Here is a 27136-nt window from a genome sequence, read left to right on the forward strand (position 1 = left end):
GCTAGGTTAATACCCAAGGCACCAACTTAGGCCCAAGTCATCTAGCGACTTTTAATGCCTTAAACCATAAGTCTATAATATTTTTCCATTAGTTTGTCACTTTGGGGAATATTTTACTGAGAGCTAGTAACGGAGTGACATCATCACCAGACGAAAATCTCCCCCTAGCGAGGCGCTGTCAAAGGCTACGTGTGACGCGTTAGCAAGCGGACGCAAAACGGCGACGAAGCCCGTAATGCAGTCTACTGCGAATAGCTTCAATAGAACTTTTGCATGTGAAGTGTCACACTTATGCAACAATACTATACACTTATGCTTAAACAGGTGACCGGGTTACAATGCGTATGGGAGGGTGGTTATAAGCTTCGTGCGTAGTTTAAATTTTGGTCACAAGTATCGTCGCCTACCAGCCGAGTTTTAAATTGAATATATGAAAGCTGTCTGCTCGTTCAAAACTCTCTCTGCACAACAGCTCAAAGTTCAACCGGAAAACATTGAAATTCAAAAGTCGTCTGCTATTTCTTCACATATTTAGTTCACGGATATTAAGTCAGATAGCGCTATATTTCCTAAGCTCGAAGCCTGTAATTCGTGAGCGGGATCAAATATATGCGGTAATTCCAGCATCTTACTTTCGTGAAGGTGACCTCGGGATATTTGTAGAGCAAGTACCCGAACAGAACCCCGACGAAGTAAGGCCCCACGTGTCCGTATGGCTTGTAGTACGTCATATCGCCGATCTTATTCGATTGTCTGTTGAACATGTATCGGGTTTCAGTTGGTTGTTATCAAGTTCACGGTTTTAAGCACTTACTCTTCTTCGGGGGTGACGAAAACGTATGAGGGTCCCAGTTCGTAGACGACGGTCAATACTGCCAAAATAATCGCTCCACCGACGATATTGGCAAATGAGGACAGTAAACCCCACATTGGTTTTCTATTGAATGTTGAAGTCACGTTTATTGTATGGGTTCATTGATTTTGGTTTAAAGGGGAACGTTCAAGCTTTAACCAGTTAGATAGCCCTATAGCCCGTTAAAAACTAAAATTTATGGCGAAAACCGCGTAAAAAATATAAAGTGGTTAATTTTTAATGAAATAAAGAAATTTCGAAAAATTGAAAAGCGTGCGTCCGTCGCGACACCTGGTGAGAAATCGGTGAGACAGAAAAACAACGTAAAGGCGCGTGCTGCTGAAGACGCGAAAGATTTGTTTTGCACGCGCGGGGCGTTCCAGTTATACGAGACCTAAGCCTAAACTACGCGATTTTAAAAGTTAGGATAGTTCGCAAATCGCTCACTAAGGTGCTGCTGGCGCTGGCGATATGCCTTACGATGGCGGCGAAAATTCCAACTCAAATACTTGGCGTTATTTTGCGTTTCAACTTTTTAGGCCAAAAACTATTTTTTCAAGACAAAATAAGGTACGTGTAAGTATATTGAACGTCTTGTTGATCTTTTGATACGCAAATAAGGCGATATTGGGAAAAGCTTAACCGTTCCCCTTTAAGAAATCAACGATGACAACTTACTTGTAAAGCATTACAAGTACCAAGGGCGTCATCAGGAATAGTTGAAAATCAACGGACAAGTACCAAGAGTGACTCAAACACTATAAATACCATATTTTTCAGTCTATTTCATAATGGGTTGAATCTTCGTATTTACCATATTTTCCCAATTAACCCACGAGGTCATCAACAAGAGGGTCGTCCACCATCGTTCCCGGCATTTATTGAGCTCCTGGCCCATGACGTCGTTCCACAAAGGACCGGAACCGAGCAACGGCATTAGAAATAACACTCCCAACGTGAAGAGCAAAGGTGGCAAAATCCTAAGTTAATTATAAGGTTATAATCACATGACGCCACTACTGTGGGGTGATCTCACCTAAATACCCTCCTCAAGATGAATCTAACAAAGTTAAGATGTCCACCTGTCCTTTCCAATGACTTCAATGTCGTATACGTTACCAGAAGACCGCTATAAGTTTAAGGACTGTTGTTAATTGTGTGATTATTGTAAAAATAAACCGATTCGCGTCGCTTACTGGGAAGCAAACATTTATAGGGAAGCCATTGATGGTTCGATTTTAATGCTCCTATTTATAATAGATGGCGCTGAATGAAAATTTTTGGCGTGTAGGGAATATATACAGACGTTTTACAAAAATAAAGTATTTTAAACGATTTTTTAAGTGCAAATTATGAACAAACGCTCACTGCAAAAAATGTAACATGAAAAAACAAATATTTTTCGCGGTTTTTAGATTATTTAAAATTTCTGCGTTTCATATTTTTGGCGCCATCTAGTAAGACTTTGGATAATTAAAAATCGGCTTCTAATGAACCTAGCGACCGAATCGATCTTTTTAAGTGAGAAACACTAACCCAACAGCGAAAAAAGTATCCACAGACAAAGTGCAATTAGTGATGACTTGGAACGAAAACTCTTCCAACATGCTTTTGATTCTTGTCTGATTGCCTAATTGTGTGAATTTCGACATTGGTACTTTCTGAGTAATTACGGACTTACGAAGGCGTTTGACTTACCAGTAGCGTCCCTCTCGAGGAGGCCGTAAGTGTGGGCCAGAAGAAGCCAGCCCATACTGAGGAACCTAGCTGCTTCCAAAGACACCATTTTGGCTCCGCGGGTGTCGAACAACATTTCCGAATTTGAGCGCATCGAAAAGTGTTTGTAAATGTTTTCGAGTTTTTCTAGAATTCACGTTAGAGTTAAGTACATTCGTGGATTCGACCGAGCTGCGGGTCACTTCAGCGTCTTAATCATAATAAAATGATTATATCCGGGTAATCGTGATTAAATCAGGGTAATCAAGATTAGAAAATCTAATCACGATTTAATCAATCTAATCATGATTTAATCAATATAATCACGATTTAATCAATCTAATCTCGATTTAATCAATATAATCACGATTTAATCAATCTAATCACGATTTAATCAATCTAATTACGATTTAATCAATCTAATCACGATTTAAACGAGATTTAATCATTCTAATCAGGATTTAATCATATCAATCCCGAGTTAATCATTTTAATCACGATTTAATCCATATAATCGATCCATTCGAGATTTTGTAAATAAAATCAAAACTGAAGTACGATAATTTAATATTAATTATTAATATTGATGGTTCTATACGCAATTGCGTTTGATTCTCGTTCTAATTTCTAATCGCGATTTAATCTTACTAATAACTATTTAATCATTTCAATCAGGATTTAATCATTTTAATCAGATTTAATAATTTTATTATGATTAAATCAGATTTAAACTTTCTAATCATGATTAAATAATATTAAAACATTCTAATCATGATTAAATATTATTTAAACATTCTAATTATGATTAAATCAGAATTAAACATTCTAATCGTGATTAAATAATATTAAAACATTCTAATCATGATTAAATCAGATTTAAACATTCTAATCATGATTAAATCAGAATTAAACATTCTAATCATGATTAAATAATATTAAAACATTCTAATCATGATTAAATCAGATTTAAACATTCCAATCATGATTAAATCAGATTTAAGCATTCCAATCATGATTAAATCAGATTTAAGCATTCCAATCATGATTAAATCAGATTTAAACATTCTAATCACGATTAAATCAGATTTAAGCATTCTAATCACGCTGAAATCAGATTTAAACATTCTAATCATGATTAAATCAGATTTAAACATTCTAATCATGATTAAATCAGATTTAAACATTCTAATCACGATTAAATCAGATTTAAGCATTCTAATCACGCTGAAATCAGATTTAAACATTCTAATCATGATTAAATCAGATTTAAACATTCTAATCATGATTAAATCAGATTTAAACATTCTAATCATGATTAAATCAGATTTAAACAACATAATCGTGATTAAATTGAATTTAATCAAAATAATCACGATCAAATCGGATTTAATCTTTCGAGGGGTGCGTCGTTAATCAAGGAAGTGAGCTGCCCCTCGCTTTTGACAAGAGTATTGGTTTTTACCCCCGTTATATTTGAAAATATATTTACGAATCGAAGGAATAGAGGGACTTTGACAGCGGTTGAACAGATCTAGCGTTGTAGATAACAGCACGATGCCGATGAGAGCTCCCAATATAGCCCTAGAGTGCAAAATAGTAGATATATTATTTTCTTATAAAATTTAGGGGTGTTCAGACTATACAACTTTAAAAGACCAATTAGTTTGGTCAAAAAACTGGTCCGCGATGAATTAAACAGTCTTAACGGTTATCTAAAGTTGGTTACCATGGTAACTGTGGAGTTAATTGTTTCGGAGTTCCGGCTGTAGACTACGCGCGAGGCACTGATTTCGAATCTAGGGTACGAGGTCTATATTATCTTTAATGATACTTTAGTCTAGTAAAAACATAAGTCTATAATATTGTTTTACTGAGAGCTATTCGCCACACAAACTACAAATAATATAATATAAAAAAAAATTAAAAAATACTTAATTAATACTATAAAAAATATATAAAATATTTCTTACAAGTTAGTGAAAAGGATCCTTCTCCCTATACTGCTAAGGTTATTCACGTCAACATAAATAACATACTAAACATAAGTATGACATAATTTGACATTTCCTAATTTTTTAATGGCATTTTTCTGTCACTGAAATTAATAATCAGCTAGGCTATTACCCAAGGCACCACCTTAGGCCTAAGTCATCGAGTGACTCAACCAGGTCCGACTTGGACTCGCGAGTCGCAACACACCTGAGTCTTGGATATATTTAGACACTAGGGGGCTCTGTGCGGGATTAAACGTTTTTGCCCAATTTTCATACTTATTAGTTTTATGATACTTATGGTAAGGGAAAGAGGCATAGTTTGCATTTTCGTGACATAACCACCGAACACGTTGGCCTACCACCAGGATATTTGCGCGGCGGGAAGAAAACTTAAAGGAAAACTGGCAGAAGAAATCCTAGGCCTTTAAAGGGCCTCTATGCCGTTTGAAGTTTAGTGCTTTCCCGTCAACATAAATTTATAATATTATTCCACAAGTATGCCATTTCCGATATTTATTTGCAGAAAGTTTATAGATAGGTAGTTAAAACACAGACTATCTATCGAGGTTCATCTCGTGAATAGCTCCCAATCAGAGATGTAGAATGTTATTATAGACTTATGATATCACTTATCTACTTATAAAACATAGCTAAAATTTGATTGGTCAGATTCAGAGTTGTCACATATCGGCGAATTAAAGAATTGGTAAGAAAAAGTCATGGACATTTAAAGAAATTTATAGCAAGCCGATGTCCCCCTGTCATGGCGACTAGTCAAACGTCTATTATTAACTGCTGAACTATTAATTAACAAAATTCCTGGGACACTAAACTGTCATTTGCTAAACAGTATTGGAGTGGCGGAGTGGTTAGCACTTTCGCCTAGCAGCAAGAAGAGCCGGGTTCAACCCCACCTTGTGGCACTCAACTCCTTCTGCGTGGCGTTTTCAAGTGATATCCCTATTGGTTAAAGGGATTTTCCCCCGAGTTCTTTAGTTTCCCTTCCATAGCAACGTTAATAGTAAATGTAGGGAGCTGTTGGCTCGCGTGGCATGAAGGTATTTCCACCCCTACTCATTTAACCCGGCTACCTGAATTAAAGGCAATAAAAGTCGCTAGATGACTTAATAGCTGATTATTATTTCAGCAAGTAAACTATAGAGATTAGTAAATTTAGTTTGATACAACAGTAGGTTGAATATCTATGGTAGTGTTAGCTAGAAATCACTTTAAAGGTTCACTGAAATATTATAATTTTTTTGGCTTAAAGCTAGAGATTAGTGGCGCTAGTTACGTTGGAAACAAATCGTAGTGGGTGTTAGTGGTAGATTTTTGGATTTAGCTCATACTTCCTTTAAGAAACGTTACGGAAAAACTGGAAAAATAGTGCGTATGCATTTGGAGGAGCTACGTAAAACAATCGAACATTTTATTTGACCCCATAAACTCCGATATACCCGTAATATCACGCCCTCAAGATTTTCTATTTGGAAATGTAAATTCGTTATTTATCTTTAAATTTAAAAACTTAAAACTAAAATGAATCGAAAACTACGAACACAGTGACAATCTGTTCAGTCTGAATTCGAAACTCTTCTTTGACCTCGCAACTGGACACGTGGACGGTAGTGATTGGGTTGCTTAACGCTGAAACACACGCGAAAAAGTAAATCCAGTATTAAATTATTATTTGTTGTTGTTCGGGGGTGATCGACCGTGTCCTGACCGAAGAATTCAAAACAACATTGGGGATAAATCTGTTTATAACTCGAAGGTGATTTATACTAAAGGAAGGATTTAAACTTACTGGCTGTAAAAATGCTGGTGACGTCTTGGCGGCTGCAAACAGAAGGCACACACACCCCCAAGCGGGTCTCGGTTCGGTACATGAGCGCCAGGTTAGCCATCGTCTCGTGCAATACCTGGAAAGAAGAGTCTGATTTATCACAATGGATATATCTCGTTGAATAGTCGAGAGATTGAGACGTCAGTTATTCATTCCGCGTGCCATCTATAAATTTTATTGGCTTCAATAGACCGATACATATTTCTCAAAAGAGAAGATCCTTTTAAAGATGTAACGCCATTAGCGGTCGTTTTTTAATACCCGAACACCATAACAGATGGCGCCAGCAGTCTGAAATGTAGATATGTTAAACTATCTAAAAATACGCGGAAAATATATTAATTTTTCGATTCTTTATGTTGAACGTTTTGTTAAAGTTTTTACACAAAACATTGCTTAAAGGAAAAGTCCAGGTTGGGTAAAACTTGGGTCTATTTGAAAGATCATGTTTAAATATACTCAAAAATATCAGTCGTAAAATTGTACCTTTTTTAATGACGAGAAATTAATTTTTAAACGAGCGAAATTTACCCGCCAAGCGAGCTGCCATTTTATTTCGCCTTCCCTCCGCAGACCGCATTTTTGAGTTTAATTAAACATGATCTTTCAAATAGACCCAAGTTTTACCCAACCTGGACTTTTCCTTTAAAATGGTGGTACAGTTATTTTAAATAAGTATTATTACCCTGTTTAATTAAGTGCTATCTATTGTGAACAGAAGAATTAAAATTGAACCATTAATAACTTCTCTCTAACTGTAATAATAACGATAATATTCAACATCAAGTCATCAAGCGACTTTTAAAGCCATTAATTTAGGTAGCAAGCGTGACAACGCGTAGAAGGGTGGTGGCAAGCCCTTTATGCTCCCTACACTCACTATTACCGTTAACCTCTACAAGTTTTTAAGTTAAGGGGAAACCGGAGAAGTCCCCTTAAACCAGCGGGGAGAAAACTTGCAAACTCAACGCGGAAGGAGTACCGAGTTTTCAGTGCCACAAGCTGGGATCGAACCCGGCTCCTTACGTTGCGAGGCGTAAGTACTAACCACTCCGCCACCCCACCTTTTTATAATCAATGTATCTATTGTCTCTTGATATTTTTTAAAATGGACATGCTTTCTCGTCATCTCTTCGGTTTCCCCCTTCCATAAAAACTTGTTCAGGTTAACGGTAATAGTTAGTGTATGGAGCTGTTGGCTCGTGTGGCTTGCATGGCTTGCCACCACCCTCCTACGCATTGTAACCCGGCCACCTGAATTAAAGGCTTTAAAAGTCGCTCGATGACTTAGGCCTAGGGTGGTGCCTTGGGTATTAGCCTAGCTGATTATCTCAACTTACGTGCTGTGGGCCAGTGATGTTTTCCATGTGCCGGAAGCGAGTTTGTATGGTGAACGGTGTCGGTTTGGGAGGCATCTTCAACTTGGTGCGGACGCTGCAATACTGGCCCCGGAACCTCTCGTCTCCGGAATAGTCATCGCGGACTACGACATCCAGACACTCGTCGTAATCGCCCAAATCGGAAATGGACCCCATCAACAGACCAGCCGGTGGCCGACCCCAAGAATCCAATACTGAAAAAAGGTCACATGATTAGAACAGACGTCTCAATAAAACCAGAAGTAAATGGACCGAAGTTATCAGACTACTATACTCCCCATGTTGGAGGCGTTTTCCTTATTAAAGGGGAAAGGCCAAGCTTTTCCAAATATGGATTATATAATTAGCGAATAAGTAGATAAGTCCATTATGAAAAGGGATAATATGGCCTTATTTCCGTATCAAAAGATTAACAAGACGTTCAATATACTAACACGTACCTTTTTTTGTCTTGAAAAAATAGTTTTTGGCCCAAAAAGTTGAAACGAAAAATAACGCCAGGTGTTTGGGTTTGAATTTTCACCGCCATCTTAGGGGCTGCCGCCAGCGCCCCTAACCCCGTATGAGCGATTTGCGAACTATCCTTACTTTTAAAATCACGCAATTTAGGCTTAAGTCTCGTATAACTGGAACGCGCCGCGCGTGTGAAACAAATTTTTCGAGTCTTCAATAGCGCTCGCTTTTACGTTGTTTTTCGGTCTCACCTACTTCTCGCCAGGGGCCGCGGCGGACGCGCGCTTTTCGATTTCTCGAAATTTCTTTACTTTATTAAAAATTAACCACTCAATATTTTTGATGCGGTTTTCGCCATAAATTTTAGTTTTAATGGGCTATAGGGCTATCTAACTGGTTAAAGTTTGACCGTTCCCCTTTAAGTTACAGTTTTACCTCGAATTTGAAATTTTGTGCGCTCCTACGTTAAAAAAAAACGTTTTGGTTTTTATGAAACCATTTTTTATACATAGAAATAGCTAAACCAACAATTCCCAAGTGCAATCTATCACGTCAAAAGACGGGGATGGAAATTAGATTTTATTTGACTCGATTTTATCATCATTTTCATAAGGAAAACGCCCTCCGATTCTGAGCGCTATTTCGATAACTTCATTTACTTCTGATAAAACCCATTCAACAATTTGTTCAGGCCCGTTTATGGGGGGTGCTATGGGATGCTCAGCACCCTCAGATGAATACTTAAGCAAAAAAAAAATCGATTTCTCAACTACTTACTAATATGATATAACATCGCTTACTGGTATTTTTATAAAATATTCTGTTGAAATTCATAATTTAAATAATAACAAAATAAAACCAATTTTGGTATATTTACTAATTTCAGGAGTGGGTGTTAAAAATTACGATTTTTAGTATCAAGGCATTGGCGCCCCCAAAAATTAGACCACCCCCGAGTTTTGACGGCTGGTTACGGGCCTGTATTCTTTAGGAAGTTTTAAAACATAGAGCTTGGACGTACAAGCTACTCTTTATATGGGGTTTGTAAATGCACCGTTTTTGTATATTGGTAAATTAAACCAACAAAAAAATTGCTTTTATAATATTGAATGTTGAACCTAGTTGATTTGAATTGAGTACGGATTGTAGTTCACTTCTTTGGCTAACCAGGCGAATCTGGTAACCAACCAACCGAAAATATTTAATCTCCTTTACACCACGTAAAGGCGTAAGAAAGCTTTTACGAGGACTTCTAACCAATTTTGAACAACGTTGTTCATGAAAGTGTAAGGTGGAATCATAAGTCTATAATATTGTTCCATAAGCTTGTCACTTTAGGGAATATTTTACTGAGAGCTAGTAACGGAGTGACGTCATCACAAGAAGAAAATCTCCCCCTAGCGAGGCGCTGTCAAAGGTTACGCGTGACGCGTTAGCAAGCGGACGCAAAATAGCGATGAAGCCCGTAATGCAGTCTGTCTTGCGAATAGCTCTCAGTAAAACTTTTGCATGTGAAGAATGGGAAGTGTCACACTTATGTAATAATATTATACACTTATGGGGGAACTGAAAGGGGATCAGACTTGTGATTGTGGGTAGTATTTGTAGGTCACTTTAAAGGTCACTTTTAAAAGATTTAGAACGTAATAGTAACTTTGACTTCTAAATATTTATATTTATCTTAATTTTAATTTGGTGAATTAAATTAAATTTTAGCTCGACAATAATTGCGGTAGGCATGGTTAATTTATTATAACTCGATGAACTATCGTTGTCACAAATAAACCTCACGGGCTTTAGGCCTTACCTTAAGGAATAAAAATTTATTTAATAAGGTAACAATTACTTATAAAAAAGAGTTAATTTCAATAATTAATTTAACTTTCCTTTTTATTGAGGTTTCAGGCTTTGGTGAAGTACGTGTTCAGCATTTCCTGCCGTTTGAAAACCACCTTTTAAAAACTACTCTTTTCAACATATCTGGGGTCAAATGTTATGATAAAATGCCCACATTTATGACGCCTAAAACTTATGTTTGATGTTTTTAGAATTAAAAATAAAAGTTTGATATTTAGAAGTATTAAGAGTATAGCACTTAATATAATTACACCAGGGCTGTTTTTTAATTCCGGAAGAACCCAGTTTCCAGTGTAACCGGGTTTTGATATCTTTTAAAAACGCTTTTAAAAAGTAAAATAACTGGGACACATTTGAAGCATGTAGATTTGAAAGCTGGTGACGACCGGTCTCCGCGGAGTCACTCTGGGCGATGATTTCCATTTGTACTTGTGTTCGCGCAGTTAACAGTCCCTCGCCGTACGTGACTTGCACGTATTACCATTTCTAGCTTACATATTATTTATTTCACGGATTTATGATGATAAGTATTCATCCTTCTATACTGCTTAATCGTAAGTAACAAAATAAGTATGACAATTAGAATACATTATCATCGAACTGAGCTATCGCTTGCAGTTATTCAGCACAGAGCCTCCTAGTTTTTAAATAGGCCCAAGGCGAAATATACTAATACCACAAGTAAAACAATGATATGAAAGTACGACACTTGTTATTTCTAATTTTCCCCCTAAACCTTTTTCGACACTCAGTGGCGTAGCTAGAAAAATTGGGCCCCAATGCAATTTTTGTGCGTTCCAATTTACGCGATTGGGTGCATGGGCGTATTTTCGTCACTGGCTTCCAATATCGTGATAATGACATCACGGTAATACTCTCTATAAAAATATACATGTATATCGGACAGTCAACTAAGTAAATGTTTAAGGGCCCCATTACTGGAGTGGGCCCCAATGCACCGCATTGGCTGCATTGGCGTATTTTCGCCACTGTCGACACTGACACTTTAGCCAAGTTTCAACTTGGACTCGTTATTGAGGTAAGTACTATATAATTATCCTTGGCACTAGTATGTTATATTTACGACATATTTAGACGCTAGGGGGCTCTTTGCTAGCACTAGTATGTTATATTTAGAGGGGGCTCTATGCTGAACTACATCTTGATTACGTAATAACTCTGAAAATCAGTTCGGTGATAATTTTTGCTGATTGTCATACTTTTTGGTATTATCTTACTTATGCTACTAGCCAGGACGATAATATGCAATTAATCTCGGTTGTAAGTCCGAATCGAACGGACGAGAATGTCAGTGTCGAAAAAAGGTTCGGTAAGAAAATTAGCATTAAAACCACAGGAAGTGTTATACTTATTGTAATTATGTTACTTCTGTGAGCACATTTAATTAGTTTGAACCATTCTAGAAAAAATTGAGTGGAGGAATTTCATTACTATTGTTATTTCCTAAATTATGATTTGTAAATAAACATTTAATTTTCACATTTTAAATCGACAGGGTAGATATTTATATATACTTCTGGTATCATTTAAGGCTAAATAATTTTGATTTAAAAACACATTCCCTATCATATTGGCAAACTAATTAACTTCATAAAGAATCCGTGTACCGTCAGAAAGAAAGATAGATTGCAATTATTTAACGCTGGATGTATCGATTACCTTGAAACTGTAATGGACACGTACAAACTACCATTTAAGCGTAAATATTTTATGACTAAGCGCACCTGTTTATTTTTTATTTACGGCTGATCGGTCATACCATAAGTCTATAAAAATGTTTAATATAAGTGTGACAGTTCGGTATGATCATTTTTTACTGAGATAATTTTCTAGAAGGATCACACATCTTTGGTGGATACAGACTACGTCATTAGGTCTAATACGCAAAGTTGTTCTTAACCTAGAAAATATACAGAAATAGAAACTGTAACTTGAACACGGTTAAAAATTTATCTAACTAGTCTATTACTTCGCTTAAAAATGTAAAATGTAAAAATTGAACCGCGTAGAGATATTTACCGTTCGATAAAGCATAAATAGTATTAGAAAATCAATATAGTGACGGTCTCCACCCTTAATTAGTTTCCCTTTCATATTTAAAGCTTAGATGGATTCTTCTCATACATTATCAACTTATGATATTACTTATTCGCGATCGAAAACTATCACTACGCCCCCTATGGTTCCCCATTGAAACCTAGATAGGTAGCGGCTAAAGTAGAAGCTATTAGTTTTTCCTTATCTTTATTCGTAAATTTGACTATATAAATAATGTTACTTTAAGGAAAAAAACGTTCTAATTTGTCTGTAGCAGACGCTAGATCATAGGCGCTACCTCGGAGAATTGGTTTCGCTATACGTCAATTCTACATCACTCCACATTACAATTTCGACTAACAGCCAAGCACTTATGTAATTATAGACTTATGGTTGTAGGTAAATATATACGTAACGGTATACAGGATGTCTCAATTTTCTTGATCAGGGTTTTTTTTCTCAAAAAGTGTTTATCCTAGTATTATACCATTTTCAGGGTATTTTTGTTGGGTATGGAAGGCTTTGTTTTCTAAATTTCAGAAAAGCGGTTTTGGAAAATTTATTTTTATACCGGTAGGTGTCACACAAAATGTTTCAATGGAAAATTGTAGAGCATAGTCGAAAATTTAAAAATAAATCTCACTTGTGAGTTATTCGAGGTCGTGGAAAAAATATATTTTCCAAAACCGCGAAAATCGTTCGATTTTTCTCAAATTTAGAAACCAAAGCCTTTCATACCTAAAAAATTGACCCTGAAAATTTCATAACACTAGGATAAACACTTTTTGAGAAAAAAGCCCTGATCGAGCGAGTCACGCACCTTCGCCAAGAGCTCGAATCTCACGGAACCGAGCAGGCAGACAGGATAGGGTTAAGATCCAGGAAATTATGGCTCAACAAGAGATTGAACCGAAGAAAAATGTCTATTTCCGAGCGGGACCCAAAATACAAAAGTGCAGACTGAAAGGTTGAGAGCCCAGGTCAGTGGTCTGCCAAAAGAACTAGATGCGTGTAAAATCGATCTGGTCGGGGCCGAAGAAGGAGCCCGGATTCTTTGAAATTTATCGTGAATTGCCGGAACACGACAAATGTCAAAATGTTCGTGCAAGTACTTCGACGAGTAAAAAAGTAGGACACGTAAAATACTTCTCCCGAGAGAGAGAATAAATTTAGCGCTTTCTAAGCATTAGCGGAGTTAAAGGGAGCGAAGTACGTCGAAGAAATAGGGGCTTTTGCCGGAACTTTCTTAAGCCTAACGCGCTTTAAGCTGGAAGTAGTTAGGCTTAAGAAATGCATTGAAAATACTTTCTTCACTAGCGTGCAAAGTGTGTGAAAGGTATTCTTAAAGGGAGTATAACCTTTTCAGGAATTTGGGGCAATACATAATTGGCGAAACTGTAAAGTCCAGGGGGCTGAAAAGATGGTAGTCACGTGACTTTGTGGAGAACTGCCGCGCCATCTGTCCTAAGAAATACGAACTATTATTTATTTTGCTAATTGTGGTTTAAATTTTGATCAATTCGTCTAAATTATATTTTTATTATAATTATTTAAAACATTTTGTAATAGAAAAGTGTAAGTTAATTAGCTGTCTGCAGTATCTGGAAGGTATAACTTTTTCTTTAACGTCGCACGGCCAACTATGAACACGAGTTACCGAATCGAAGTTGGCCGTGAAAAGGTAGATACGTGATTAATGTTTTCCCATTTCAACAAGTTGGTTAAGACCAAATTTACTTTATAGTTTCTAACCACGTGTTATACGTAGTGTGAAATACTGTGGTTTTTGAAGAATAGGTGATTAAGAAAAAGAATTGCGAGCTGAGGCTCACGGGAGTTGGTTATTTTTTGACAAAGCGTCGGCTGCTTAAATTCGTCTGCACCTACCGAGGCCCGCGGTCGTCCGCGTTTAGTAAAAAGCACCAACCATGGATTGATTGTTTGAAAAGTTATTATTTTTCTAAAATTATTAAAAATACATAAAGTTAACAAATTTATTATATATTTTTTTTATTTCTTATAGTTCTAGACCAAGTATTGATAAAGAAACAAGCCCAATTTTAGTTGACATTTTAAAGGCTGTAAAATAAATGACCACACTTATAATTAGGATTTAAATCTAGTATTATATTGTACGAACCGTTTAAACGTCTTTAAACAAGAAGTTAACTGGTACTAACGCCAATGGTTGAAAGGAATTAAACCTGAAAATGAATTAAAATCAATTTGGATAGAATTTAAAAATATTTCATTTAATAAATCAATTACCTTAATTTAACGACTTTGCAAACTCTCAAAACGAAAAATCCTTTCGATTGAACAATGAAATTATAGAAATCTCGCTAACCCTTGCCCAACTAGCCAGACGAATTTACAAAAAGGGCCAATTTTGATACTTTCAACTTGGTAGTACTTAACCAAATCACGTGACTACCGATATTTTTCATAATCACCTATTATCCCACTAAAAGTATTCCCGCTTCGATACTGCTCTATTTTCTCAATCTACTAGAACGCCTTTCGTGAATCTAAAACCACGTACCTCATTATTAAGAAATTATATTTGAATAAATATCCAAACTATTAAGAAAATAATTATTTTATAGCTCGGATATTGTTGTTTATATGTTAATGAAGGGTGCATTTAAAAAATAAACACTAAATATGAAACAATAAAGGTTTCAAGTGAGAAAACCTCTTCAGGGTGGGCAAGCTTCCTCTAATAGAAGAATTAGGTGTTTCTACTCTCGTTCTAGACTAGCGCCATAAGCGACAAAAGAGAGAAGCTATGGTGCACCGTAACAAACAAGGAGGCTTCTACTCCCTTTAAAAGCCTCGCATTTCAGATTATGTTCAGGACCAAATACGGAGTGTTTATAATTATCATAAGTCAATAAACACGTCTATAAGTATGACACTTTCAGACGCAAGATTTTACTGATTGCTAGTGGCGTGGCAGACGTTACGCGTTATTTATATACCCCTATATTTGACCCCTATCAGAGGGCAACCATAAGTAACATAATAAACATAAGTATTTCAATTACCAAACATTATTACGTAACTGATCTTCCGAATTATTGCGCAATCAACACTCTTTTGTTTAAATACACCCAAGGTGAAATATATTACTACCAATTTATTTCAACGTCTATAATATTCTACTCACAATTCCCAGTTCGGTCGCGAGCAGTGATGGCCACCGCTCCTCTCATTGTGGGCGCTTTTGTTATTATGAGCGAAATTGAGCGGCAAAATGTTTTTTTAAAAGAGCGCGAAACTAAAATAGAGGAGCGCCGATTTTCCCACTCAAAAAAGAGCGAAAATACAGGAGCGCCGATTTTCCCGCTCAAAAGAGAGCGAAAATAGAGGAGCGCCGATTTTCCCACTCAAAAGAGAGCGAAAATAGAGGAGCGCCGATTTTCCCACTCAAAAGAGAGCGAAAATAGAGGAGCGCCGATTTTCCCGCTCAAAAGAGAGCGAAAATAGAGGAGCGCCGATTTTCCCGCTCAAAAGAGAGCGAAAATAGAGGAGCGCCGATTTTCCCGCTCAAAAGAGAGCGAAAATAGAGGAGTGCCGATTTTCCCACTCAAAAGAGAGCGAAAATAGAGGAGCGCCGATTTTCCCACTCAAAAGAGAGCGAAAATAGAGGAGCGCCGATTTTCCCACTCAAAAGAGAGCGAAAATAGAGGAGCGCCGATTTTCCCGCTCAAAAAAGAGCGAAAATAGAGGAGCGCCGATTTTCCCGCTCAAAAAAGAGCGAAAATAGAGGAGCGCCGATTTTCCCGCTCAAAAGAGAGCGAAAATAGAGGAGCGCCGATTTTCCCGCTCAAAAGAGAGCGAAAATAGAGGAGCGCCGATTTTCCCACTCAAAAGAGAGCGAAAATAGAGGAGCGCCGATTTTCCCGCTCAAAAAAGAGCGAAAATAGAGGAGCGCCGATTTTCCCGCTCAAAAGAGAGCGAAAATAGAGGAGCGCCGATTTTCCCACTCAAAAGAGAGCGAAAATAGAGGAGCGCCGATTTTCCCGCTCAAAAGAGAGCGAAAATAGAGGAGTGCCGATTTTCCCACTCAAAAGAGAGCGAAAATAGAGGAGCGCCGATTTTCCCGCTCAAAAGAGAGCGAAAATAGAGGAGCGCCGATTTTCCCGCTCAAAAGAGAGCGAAAATAGAGGAGCGCCGATTTTCCCACTCAAAAGAGAGCGAAAATAGAGGAGCGCCGATTTTCCCGCTCAAAAAAGAGCGAAAATAGAGGAGCGCCGATTTTCCCGCTCAAAAGAGAGCGAAAATAGAGGAGCGCCGATTTTCCCGCTCAAAAGAGAGCGAAAATAGAGGAGCGCCGATTTTCCCGCTCAAAAAGAGCGAAAATACAGGAGCGCCGATTTTCCCGCTCAAAAAGAGCGAAAATACAGGAGCACCGATTTTCCCGCTCAAAAAGAGCGAAAATACAGGAGCGCCGATTTTCCCGCTCAAAAAGATCGAAAATACAGGAGCGCCGATTTTCCCGCTCAAAAGAGAGTGAAAATAGAGGAGCACCGATTTTCCCGCTCAAAAAAGAGCAAAAATAGAGGATCGCCGATTTTCCCGCTCAAAAGAGAGTGAAAATAGAGGAGCACCGATTTTCCCGCTCAAAAAAGAGCAAAAATAGAGGATCGCCGATTTTCCCGCTCAAAAAAGAGCGAAAATAGAGGAGCGCCGATTTTCCCGCTCAAAAGAGAGTGAAAATAGAGGAGCACCGATTTTCCCGCTCAAAAAAGAGCAAAAATAGAGGATCGCCGATTTTCCCGCTCAAAAAAGAGCGAAAATAGAGGAGCACCGATTTTCCCGCTCAAAAGAGAGCGAAAATAGAGGAGCGCCGATTTTCCCGCTCAAAAAAGAGCGAAAATAGAGGAGCGCCGATTTTCCCGCTCAAAAGAGAGCGAAAATAGAGGAGCGCCGATTTTCCCGCTCAAAAAAGAGCGAAAATAGAGGAGCGCCGATTTTCCCGCTCAAAAAAGAGCGAAAATAGAGGAGCGTCAATTTAAGCGCTCAAAAAAGAGCGAAAATAGAGGAGCGCCGATTTTCCCGCTCAAAAAAGAGGGAAAATAGAGGAGCGCCAATTTAAGCGCTCAAAAAAGAGTGAAAATAGAGGAGCTCTAGATCAAAGGTGCTACCTCGGAAAAGCTAGCGCCGTTACGCCACCTAGACTCGTTTCGGTCGCGAATTAAAGCTTAAAGTTAATCTAGAAACATGTTTATAAATGGTAACATTAAATATCAAGAAAGGCCAAAGCAGAATTGCGAAAACGTGAAATCGCCTCGGGTTCAAGGTACCTTTAAACGACGGATCTTTCATTAAATACTGGTGACATTTCACACGGAATGAATTTTATCAACCTTCGTAACGAAAGCTAGGGCAGTAGGGGTTCCCAACTTATTACGGGAAAAAGATTCATCGTAATTACGACGCAAAGAAACTCTTTTTTTTCAGGATCGAAGGTTGGTTTTCACGAGGCCAAAAACGACGCGACGCCGATCGTCGGCGCAAAAAATAACCGTTAGGCCTAACGCTTATTTTTGCGTCGCGGAGTTTGCGTCTTAGTGAAAACCCGCCTTAACAGCGTTGCTCGCACTCGGGTAATGAGTTACTTTTAGCCGGGGAGCTTAATTGAGGAAGCAATCAAAGCCTGCCTTGATATTGCGGCGAAAACATGGGCTAATTTGCGATTGGACATAGCGCTCCCAGCTCGCCGGGTTCTGCTGTCTTCGAGATAATTACGCTGGACCGAGTGATGCCCGTAACGACAGCCCCGGGTTTTGTGCCATCTCTGCTTTATTAAAGGATTCACTTGGTTTTTATACGCTTCGGATAAAGGGTGTTTGATAACTAAATGTACTAGCTATAAAATATTCAAAACAATAACAATATTATATGCAAAACAGGCTAGGAAACTATCAAAACAAATAATTGGGTTAAATTAGATCTTTTATAACTATAATGAGCATAAGGATAATGTCAAATTGAAGGTTAAAGGACATCAACAGCATTTTAATTTTTACCCCTACTTCCAGACGTTTTTAGTTTTAGAATTGTAGAGTCGCAAGTAACATAATAAAAAGAAGTATGCCAATTATAAAATATTATTATTAGTTCTCAGCACAGCTATAGAGCCTCCTAGTGTCTAAATATGCCCAAGGCGAAATATACCAAGGACGATAACGTGCAACTCAGTTCGAGTGCCAGTCCAAATCGAAGCTTAGTAAAACGGAAGTAGGCCATTTTCGGTGTATTTCAAACAAAATTCTGACAACACTGCTATCCTTTTTGCCCAGCTGAGTATTTTGTTTGCATGGCAGCGCTGTTTCCCCTCCCCCCGAAAATGGAGGGCATTTGAGCCGTAGAAATATTTTCCTAAACTGAACGGCGGCTCTTAAGGGGGAAGACTACAGTGGCCATTGTCTACTTTCGCGCTATTTCAAGCTGAACTCTTGTAATTTTGTATTTTAACTTATCAAATTAATATATAAGTGTAGAACAGCCTCTTGTTTAGTGCTTAAAATAATTTTGACAATTTTAAATTTAAAAGTAATTAAATTATTACGTTTTAATTCGGACCCCCGGAACTAAACAAGTTGGGCAAGCACCCAAACTACCCTTTAGTTAGGACCTGATATCTCGTTAACTATTCATATTAGAATTATTAAAATTATTTTAAGCACTAGAGGAAGGTTCAGCATAATAAGAAAAATATAATTCAATGATGTAATTGTTAAAACAGAAACGTTCAGCTTGAACGAAAAAGAGCCTTTTACTGTATTCTTCCCCCTTAAGACCGTTATTTTGAATTTTCGACTAAAGACTATAGCGTTTGGGGGGAACCTGTAGACTACAAAGTTTCCAATTAGATGTAGCTCTAACAAATTTATTTATTTGGTAAGCCTCAGATGCCGCCATCTTTGAATTAATAATGACAATTTTAACAAATGCTTTCTTACTAAATATCCTTTTGGAAAATAATGTAATTTTTTTTTAAATCTGTATATTTTGTAATATAAATTATTAATGTGTAAAATTAAGTTATATATTCAAATAATATAAATTATTAATGGATAAAATTAAGTTATATATTCAAAATAATATAAATTATTAATGGGTAAAATTGCGTTATAAATAAAAAATAATATAAATTATTAATGGATAAAATTATGTTATATATTAAAAATAATATAAATTATTAATGGATAAAATTAAGTTATATATTAAAAATAATATAAATTATTAATGGATAAAATTAAGTTATATATTAAAAATAATATAAATTATTAATGGGTAAAATTACGTTATATATTAAAAATTATATAAATTAGTAATGGGTAAAATTACGTTATATATTAAAAATTATATAAATTAGTAATGGGTAAAATTACATTATATATTAAAAATAATATGAATTAAATGTAATTAATATGCTGTATATTAATATTAAAAATAAAATGTTTTTATTAAAAGTAATTTGTTTATAATAATTAATATAATATAATAATTTAATAATTATTATGAATAACGTTTCTTATTCCGATCAAGAGATGGCGCTCGAGATTTAAAATCAAGATGGCGCCTGAAGTGGGTGGGAGAATCGGTATCACAATATAACACGCAGGAGCTAAATGCGGCAGTCTCAAGTTTTTCCTCACAAAAATCGTTTCTATCTTTGGCGATGAAACTCCCTGTACGTCCCGTAGCCGCGTCTTTGAGTAGGTGCAACACACGCCAAGGGCTCACCTTGCAGAGATTAGTTTTCTGGTTTATTTTCCTTCTGGGAAACACTCTCCAACGTTGTCTTACCGCGAGTTTTCGTGGACACAATTACTTTTAATTCACGGCCGCGTGTGTCTCATACACGAACAGGAAGTTAAAAGGGTTCATTTTATCGCGAGGGGGAGGGCGAGCGGAGTATGTTGAGATCGGAGACGTCTTTATCACGAATTAAACAGCGCGCTGTGATGATAATGGCACGCGGGAAACTGTTTTACAAATTGTTCAAAATTATTGTTTTGATAAGAAGTAATTCACGACGGGTAGAAACAAAGGGGGCTAGACGTTTCCGCAAAATCCTTCATCCAAGACTATACCATTCCTGGTGACCACCTACAATTACTGACTGAATTGAGTCTATAATTTGGAATTTTATTAAAATAGTAACTGTGCAAATATGTTACAATATTTCATAGACAACTTAAGCAATCGTTCGTAAACGTCTATATAACTACAAATTTCCCTTATCGATATAGAAATTCGGAAAATTGAAACACTTATATTTATGAATATGTGTGGGGGCACACGGTTGTCACACGTGTGAATATTCACATTCAAACATATCTGTTTGGGATACTGTGGCACACTGTTGCATAATTTAAACTGTAGGGATATACTTGTGGTACACGGCTGTCACACGTGTGTAACACGGTTGTCATAAGTGTGGGGATACGTGTGACAAACGGTTGTCATAAGTGTGGGGATACGTGTGACAAACGGTTGTCATAAGTGTGGGGATACGTGTGGCACACGGTTGTCATAAGAGTGGGGATACGTGTGGCACACGGTTGCCATAAGTGTGGGGATACGTGTGGCACACGGTTGCCATAAGTGTGGGGATACGTGTGGCACACGGTTGCCATAAGTGTGGGGCTACGTGTGGCACACGGCTATCACAAGTGTGAGAATACATATGGAATATTCCCCTTCATACATAATTTAGACTGTGTGGGGAATACGTATTGCAAACGAGTGTCGCGCGTGTGGGGATACATATGCAAGATTATATTATACATAAATATGTATGTAACTTTAGATCGCGTATAGCTATATATTTCAGTTGCATGTTCCACTCTTTATATAATATAGACTGTGTGAGGATAACTATGACTCAAGGATGTCACACGGCTGAAGAAACGAATATGATTTAAATGAAAATAATTCCGGTAGTGAATCTGAAGCCCTTTTTCCAACGCGTATAAAAATAGAAAGAACTTTACACGTCGTAAACACACGCGTAGAAAAAAGGTATTTTTTCCTTCTCAAGGCGTTATCCAGTATTGGGTCAATTGGGTAATTTAAATGTCAATGACATTATGTAAACAATCGAACACTTTTAAAACCTCAAATGAAGAGTATAAGTCGTAAACCACAGCCTAAATCAAATAAAAACTTGACAAGAGCCGCGACTTAGTCTTTTCATTTGAAAACTCTATTATCGAGGGAACAGTACCACCGGCGAGACTGTAATTTATAGATTCAACACCATTCTAAGCGTCTTTTCCATTCACACTATCTTCGAGAACTTTTACCAATGCCGGGCCGAAGCAGCGAGAAAGCCTTTTAACTAAAGTTCAACAACTCTAGAGAGACGCGGTATAAAGGAAAATGTACGAATAAAATATGACAACGTCAAATTTATGAACAGCCGTTCTTGTCAGTTCATTATAAGGTAGCGCGTACGTAAATAACGGCATCCCGATTGTCCCTGGATGATAGCGAAGGGCCAATTTCGTGAGTGAAATTCATACCGTAAAGCACGGCATTTCTTCAATGTGTTCTCGAGATCACGATCTAATTAGTAGTCTCGTCTTTAAGTTAACTTTCCTACTATCGTATTGTTTAATTTCTGGGAATTTCAACCGTGGCTACCTGTGTTTTTTTGGGTCCAAATTCGCCGGTGTATATTACAATGGACCTATTCACGATGATAATCTTGTTAGCGTTATTTCTCTGTGATAAAAGCGGCTTCAATTTATGGTAATTTTAGTCCGTATCTGGGAAAGCTATTCTGATATTTCTATAAATTTTATAAATCAACTTTATTTAGATTTGAACTCGTTAAAATTTCATTGTAATTACTAAGTCTAACGTTTTGCCTTGAATCGTAACCACTTTTATATCCTATTTTTCCGGAGGTAATAAACACGAACTAACCAATAGCTGGCACCCGTGCAGATTTTAAATATCATATAAATGATTGAGTTGTCAAAGCCAAGGTAAACACCAAAGCGGGCGAATGGACGTGCTGTAACTACTAGGATTTGGCGCCTGAAGCTAGTTCCATTTTTACAAATACGAAATTGTTGATCAGTTCCAGAGCTTCAAAGTGTGGCCTACTAGCCCTTGGAAGTAGGCTTAAAGGGAATATAACCTATAAAGCAATCTTTATGGATGACCCTTCAATTTTTCAAATTACCCTGTACAGTGACGCCCAACATTTCTAAAGCCAAAGGCTGCAAGGCAAGAGCGGTCAGAGCTGTAAACGTTGGTTTTCCACGCCAATTACCTGAGACAGGAATCCATACCTCTACTTGGAATGCTTATCCTGCTATAGCGCGTATGGTAAGATCACTCTGACGGCTTTGGCCCCGCCTACGATAGAAAAAATCCCCTTGCGCGCGCTCCCCTCTCACGTGGTTGTTTGTTAAGTTAACATAGTGACGTCAAAAAAACCGTCAGCCACATCGAGAAGAAAACTTTCCGCGATAAGCATTCCAAGTAGAGGTATGGATTCCTGCCTGAGGTTATATTCCCTTTAACCTTTTTAATCTTCGATAGAAATCGTTGGGTTCACTTTGTGACTAAGACAAGTAAGAGACGTGTCACTTACGTTTGACAGCCCAACTTCTCATGTGCCTCAGGGCCAGTCCAGTCCTGATGAGGGCGGCGGTGCAGGGCGGCGAGACGCGCACTTTCGAAGCCAGACTTCCTCCGCCGTTGGACATCAAGTAAGGAATGGCCTTAGCCATCAATTCGCTAATCTTGGTCTGGGTTCCGGAAAGGTACTCGGACCAGATTCTGGCCACGCTCTCCTCGCTTTCCTTCGACTCCTTCGTCCCGTTCGCAGCCGACTCATTCCTGGGCCATTGGGTGTCTTCCAAATTGTTGCCGTTTTTCGTTAACGACACTTTCTCCTGACGGAGAGCTGCGTCAACGAAACCAAATGCAAGAATGACAGTTTCATTAATTAAAAATACATTAGTTTCTTTATGTTTTAAAACGTCAAAAAAATTAAATTGTTTCTTTAACCATTTGTCTTTGTATATACACAACGTTTCAATTTGGCACCTATTCAGGGTCTAATTGGGTCACATATATCAATATCATATTCAGGGTCTAATTGGGCCACAAAAATCAATATCATATTCAGGGTCTAATTGGGTCACATATATCAATATCATATTCAGGGTCTAATTGGGCCACAAATATCAATATCATATTCAGGGTCAAACTGGGTCACATATATCAATATCATATTCAGGGTCTAATTGGGCCACAAATATCAATATCATATTCAGGGTCTAATTGGGTCACATATATCAATATCATATTCAGGGTCTAATTGGGCCACAAATATCAATATCATATTCAGGGTCAAACTGGGTCACAAATATCAATATCATATTCAGGATCTAATTGGGTCACATATATCAATATCATATTCAGGGTCTAATTGGGCCACAAATATCAATATCATATTCAGGGTCAAACTGGGTCACAAATATCAATATCATATTCAGGGTCAAACTGGGTCACAAATATCAATATCATATTCCGGGTAAAACTGGGTCACAAAGATCAATATCATATTCAGGTTCAAACAGGGTCACAAATTACAATATCATATTCAGGGTCAAATGGGGTCCCAAATATCAATATCATATTCACGGTCAAACTGGGTCACAAATATCTACAGACATGGAGACTATGGTGCTATGTTTCAAAACAGCTCGCCCCAAATTTGGTAAAAACAAATTTAAATGATTGTCTAATTAATGATGTAGTATTATTATTATATCATAGAGTAATATCGGCGAGACGTATGTCGACGTCACTCATAAATTTTCCTCTAGATAAAAAACTGCCCTCAAAATAGTGGCTATAGCACAAAGCTATACAGAGCGATACTACTCTATAGTAAATAATGTTTACATTATTTAGTACGTGACTGAACCACGAGCTTAGGTTGTTTCGAAAAATGAATTTACTAAAACGTCAAATATTTCGCTCTCAGTGACCACAATTCAAATTCTATACCTCAAACTACCACTTCCAAATTAATAATTTTGCATACATGAGCTACTAATACATGTCATCGAATGACATGCGTAAGTATGACGCTATAAAAATGATGAATGGTGAAGTTTCTGAACAGGAAACTCGTAACTCCCTACTCTCTTTATTGGCAAAATTACTGCCAGGTAAATATGATGGTGATAGATACGAAAATAACTAACTTAATTGGTCACTGCCAAAACAGGCAATCATTAAAAAATTTACGTGGAGATAATAGAAACTTACTCGTATTAAGTTACTTATGATATCATAAATTAGTGACATTTTCCTAAATCAGATTGTAATAGACAATTATAGACAGGTTAAGCAAACTCTCTTGAAAATGTGAACGGGAAAACTTCTAGAAGATTATCTAGTACATCAACTAACGTCTACACTCCTACAAGTTTCACCCTACAAATTTTCAACCTACACTGCCACAAGTTTCAACTTACACATTTTCAACCTACACTGCTACAAGTTTCAAACTACACATTTTCAACCTACACTCCTACAAGTTTCAACTTACACATTTTCAACCTACACTCCTACAAGTTTCAACTTACACATTTTCAACCTACACTCCTACAAGTTTCAACTTACACATTTTCAACCTACACTCCTACAAGTTTCAACCTACACTGCTACAAGTTTCAATCTACACATTTTCCACCTACACTCCTACAAGTTTCAACTTACACATTTTCAACCTACATGCTACAAGTTTCAACCTACACTGCTACAAGTTTCAATCTACACATTTTCAACCTACACCCCTACAAGTTTCAACCTACACATTTTCAACCTACATGCTACAAGTTTCAACCTACACTGCTCCAAGTTTCAATCTACACATTTTCAACCTACACCCCTACAAGTTTCAACCTACACATTTTCGAGGTGAGGCTTAACCAGAGGCGTACCGACCGGGTTAAGGGGGTTAATATTTAAACGGGCGCCAAGCTGGCTATCTTTAATGTCCAATTGTCCCTTCAACCTGTGATAATTCTGATTCTTCGTTCAATAGAATTTCAATAATTCTATATAGGGGACGCCTCGGTACGCCACTGGGCCGCTCAACATATTTTTAAGCCACGTAACAACCAAAATGTTCAAACATACCGGCACTGCGTCCAGGGCTTCCGTCGTTGACCACACTAGCTTGACCACTGACCGCGACGAGTCCGTTAAAGACGTAACAAATCAACAATAACCCAGCGATTATCCTGGCGTCCATTTCGAAACTATTTGTCAAATAGCATATGGTATTAGAAATTCGCTTGGCGTCAGGGACAAAAAAAAATCAGGAGCAATAACTTCTGTCGGTGGCGCGTACTTGAATGGGGTCAAATCTGGAGAAGACGATCGAGGAAAGTGAAACGATTTCGGTCGCGGTGAAAACCCGAGTGAAACTGGCGGCTCAATTCCCAAAAACTTTATAACCAAAAGTGAAATTTTAAATATCTTCGAGGGAGTCACCGAAAAAACGGGGTCAACCGTGCTAAAACCATCGTCCGCTCTAGCAATTGCCTACGTCATACTACAACTGGTACTATCTGCCTTTTTGGGCCCACTTTTAGGTCATACAAGAACCATTTTGTGGCGCTCGCTTTAACTAGCACCGATTTAATTAACGAACAAACGGGTTAATAGAAGCGCTTTTAAATATCATTAATGCAAAATTCGCGGAAGCTCGTCATCTTTCGCTCCACTTTTGAGACATATCCCTGTTTGTAGTCGCTTATTTTTAGACATATTTGTCTCAGTTATTGACTTTGGCGTGTGGAGCCGCGGGTTATTTTCGTCTTGTAAATGAATATCAAAATATACGATATTCTAATTTATGTTTCATTTCAACATAAGAAGGAAGTGAAAATTAATTTCATGAATATACTGAAGTTTCCCGTTGTATCTAAGTTGATACCCGTTGTGCAATTTTCAATTTAAAGGCTGTAGGAACTTTTACGTGATGTTGACATATGTGTACTGGAAAGCTATCTATTCCATAATACCATAAGTGTATAATATTGTATCGTAAGTGTGACACTTCCGATTCTTCACATGCAAAAGTTTTACTGAGAGCTATTCCAAGACTGACTGCATTACGTAGCCTTTGACAGCGCCTCGCTAGGGGGAGGTTTTCGTTTGGTGATGACGTCACTTCGTTACTAGCTCTCCCTAAAATATTACCCCAAAGTGACAAACTTATGGGACAATATAACAGACTTATGGTAATATCAACTGATTTTGAATGTGCAAAATTATAGCAAATTTCTTACGTTTCAACTTTAAACTTATCAATGTTACTATAAGTAACATAATACAATAAGTATGACATTGCATAGTTTTAGTTTAGGATAGTTTGTCACAGTGTAATCGTAAGTTTTGGAACAGGAAATTTTACACTTCCTGCTCCATTCATGGGCTAAATTAATATCATGTTAGATTGATGGAGATTAACACCGGTTAAAACGTGTTTAGCTCATTGGCGGAACAGACTATCCATAAAAATATAGCGTTGGAAGAATAGGAAGTGTTATACTGTTACTTCTGATATTACCAACTTTTAAGTCACCTAAAGATGAAATATATATTTTATCTAAAAACGCGTTACGTTTGTAAAATTTAAAATTGAACTTCCAAGTCTCAAGGTCAAACGTATTATTTGTAATCAGCAGCGACACCAAGCGGTTTGAAAAGGCGAAAGAAATAAATAGGAAGGAATTGACTGGTTTGTTCCGCCGAAACCCATTTTTTCACGTTCTTCAGGAAAAATCATTCATTTTTCTGGCCAGCCATTTTTTATCTGTTTTCTAACAGAAGCGATGCATATCAAAAGAAACCATGAACTTGGCAAATTCTTATTTTTCCAAAACATATCCTCGTTGATATAAGATCTCCAGAACTAGTA

General features: G+C 37.4%; 1 protein-coding gene across 1 annotated transcript in view; it reads right to left on the bottom strand.

The window, feature by feature from the left end:
* The window catches only part of LOC149943924 (nose resistant to fluoxetine protein 6-like), a 29556-nt gene extending 4144 nt beyond the window's left edge, over positions 1-25412 (bottom strand). The window contains exons 1-13 of the mRNA XM_090175285.1: positions 25348-25412; positions 22781-23095; positions 7750-7982; positions 6371-6485; positions 6123-6210; positions 4059-4150; positions 2552-2716; positions 2390-2483; positions 1890-1982; positions 1668-1833; positions 1532-1611; positions 815-937; positions 633-753 (exon numbers count right to left, since the gene is read on the bottom strand). Coding sequence (XP_090031411.1) covers positions 633-753; positions 815-937; positions 1532-1611; positions 1668-1833; positions 1890-1982; positions 2390-2483; positions 2552-2716; positions 4059-4150; positions 6123-6210; positions 6371-6485; positions 7750-7982; positions 22781-22919 — 1509 coding nt within the window. The 5' untranslated portion in view covers positions 22920-23095; positions 25348-25412. The remainder of the gene's footprint in view (positions 1-632; positions 754-814; positions 938-1531; positions 1612-1667; positions 1834-1889; positions 1983-2389; positions 2484-2551; positions 2717-4058; positions 4151-6122; positions 6211-6370; positions 6486-7749; positions 7983-22780; positions 23096-25347) is intronic.
* Positions 25413-27136: the final 1724 nt, after the last annotated feature.

This window comes from Leiobunum rupestre, chromosome 5 (genome assembly GCF_980474605.1).
Source record: "Leiobunum rupestre chromosome 5, qqLeiRupe1.1.hap1, whole genome shotgun sequence".
NCBI lineage: Eukaryota > Metazoa > Arthropoda > Arachnida > Opiliones > Sclerosomatidae > Leiobunum > Leiobunum rupestre.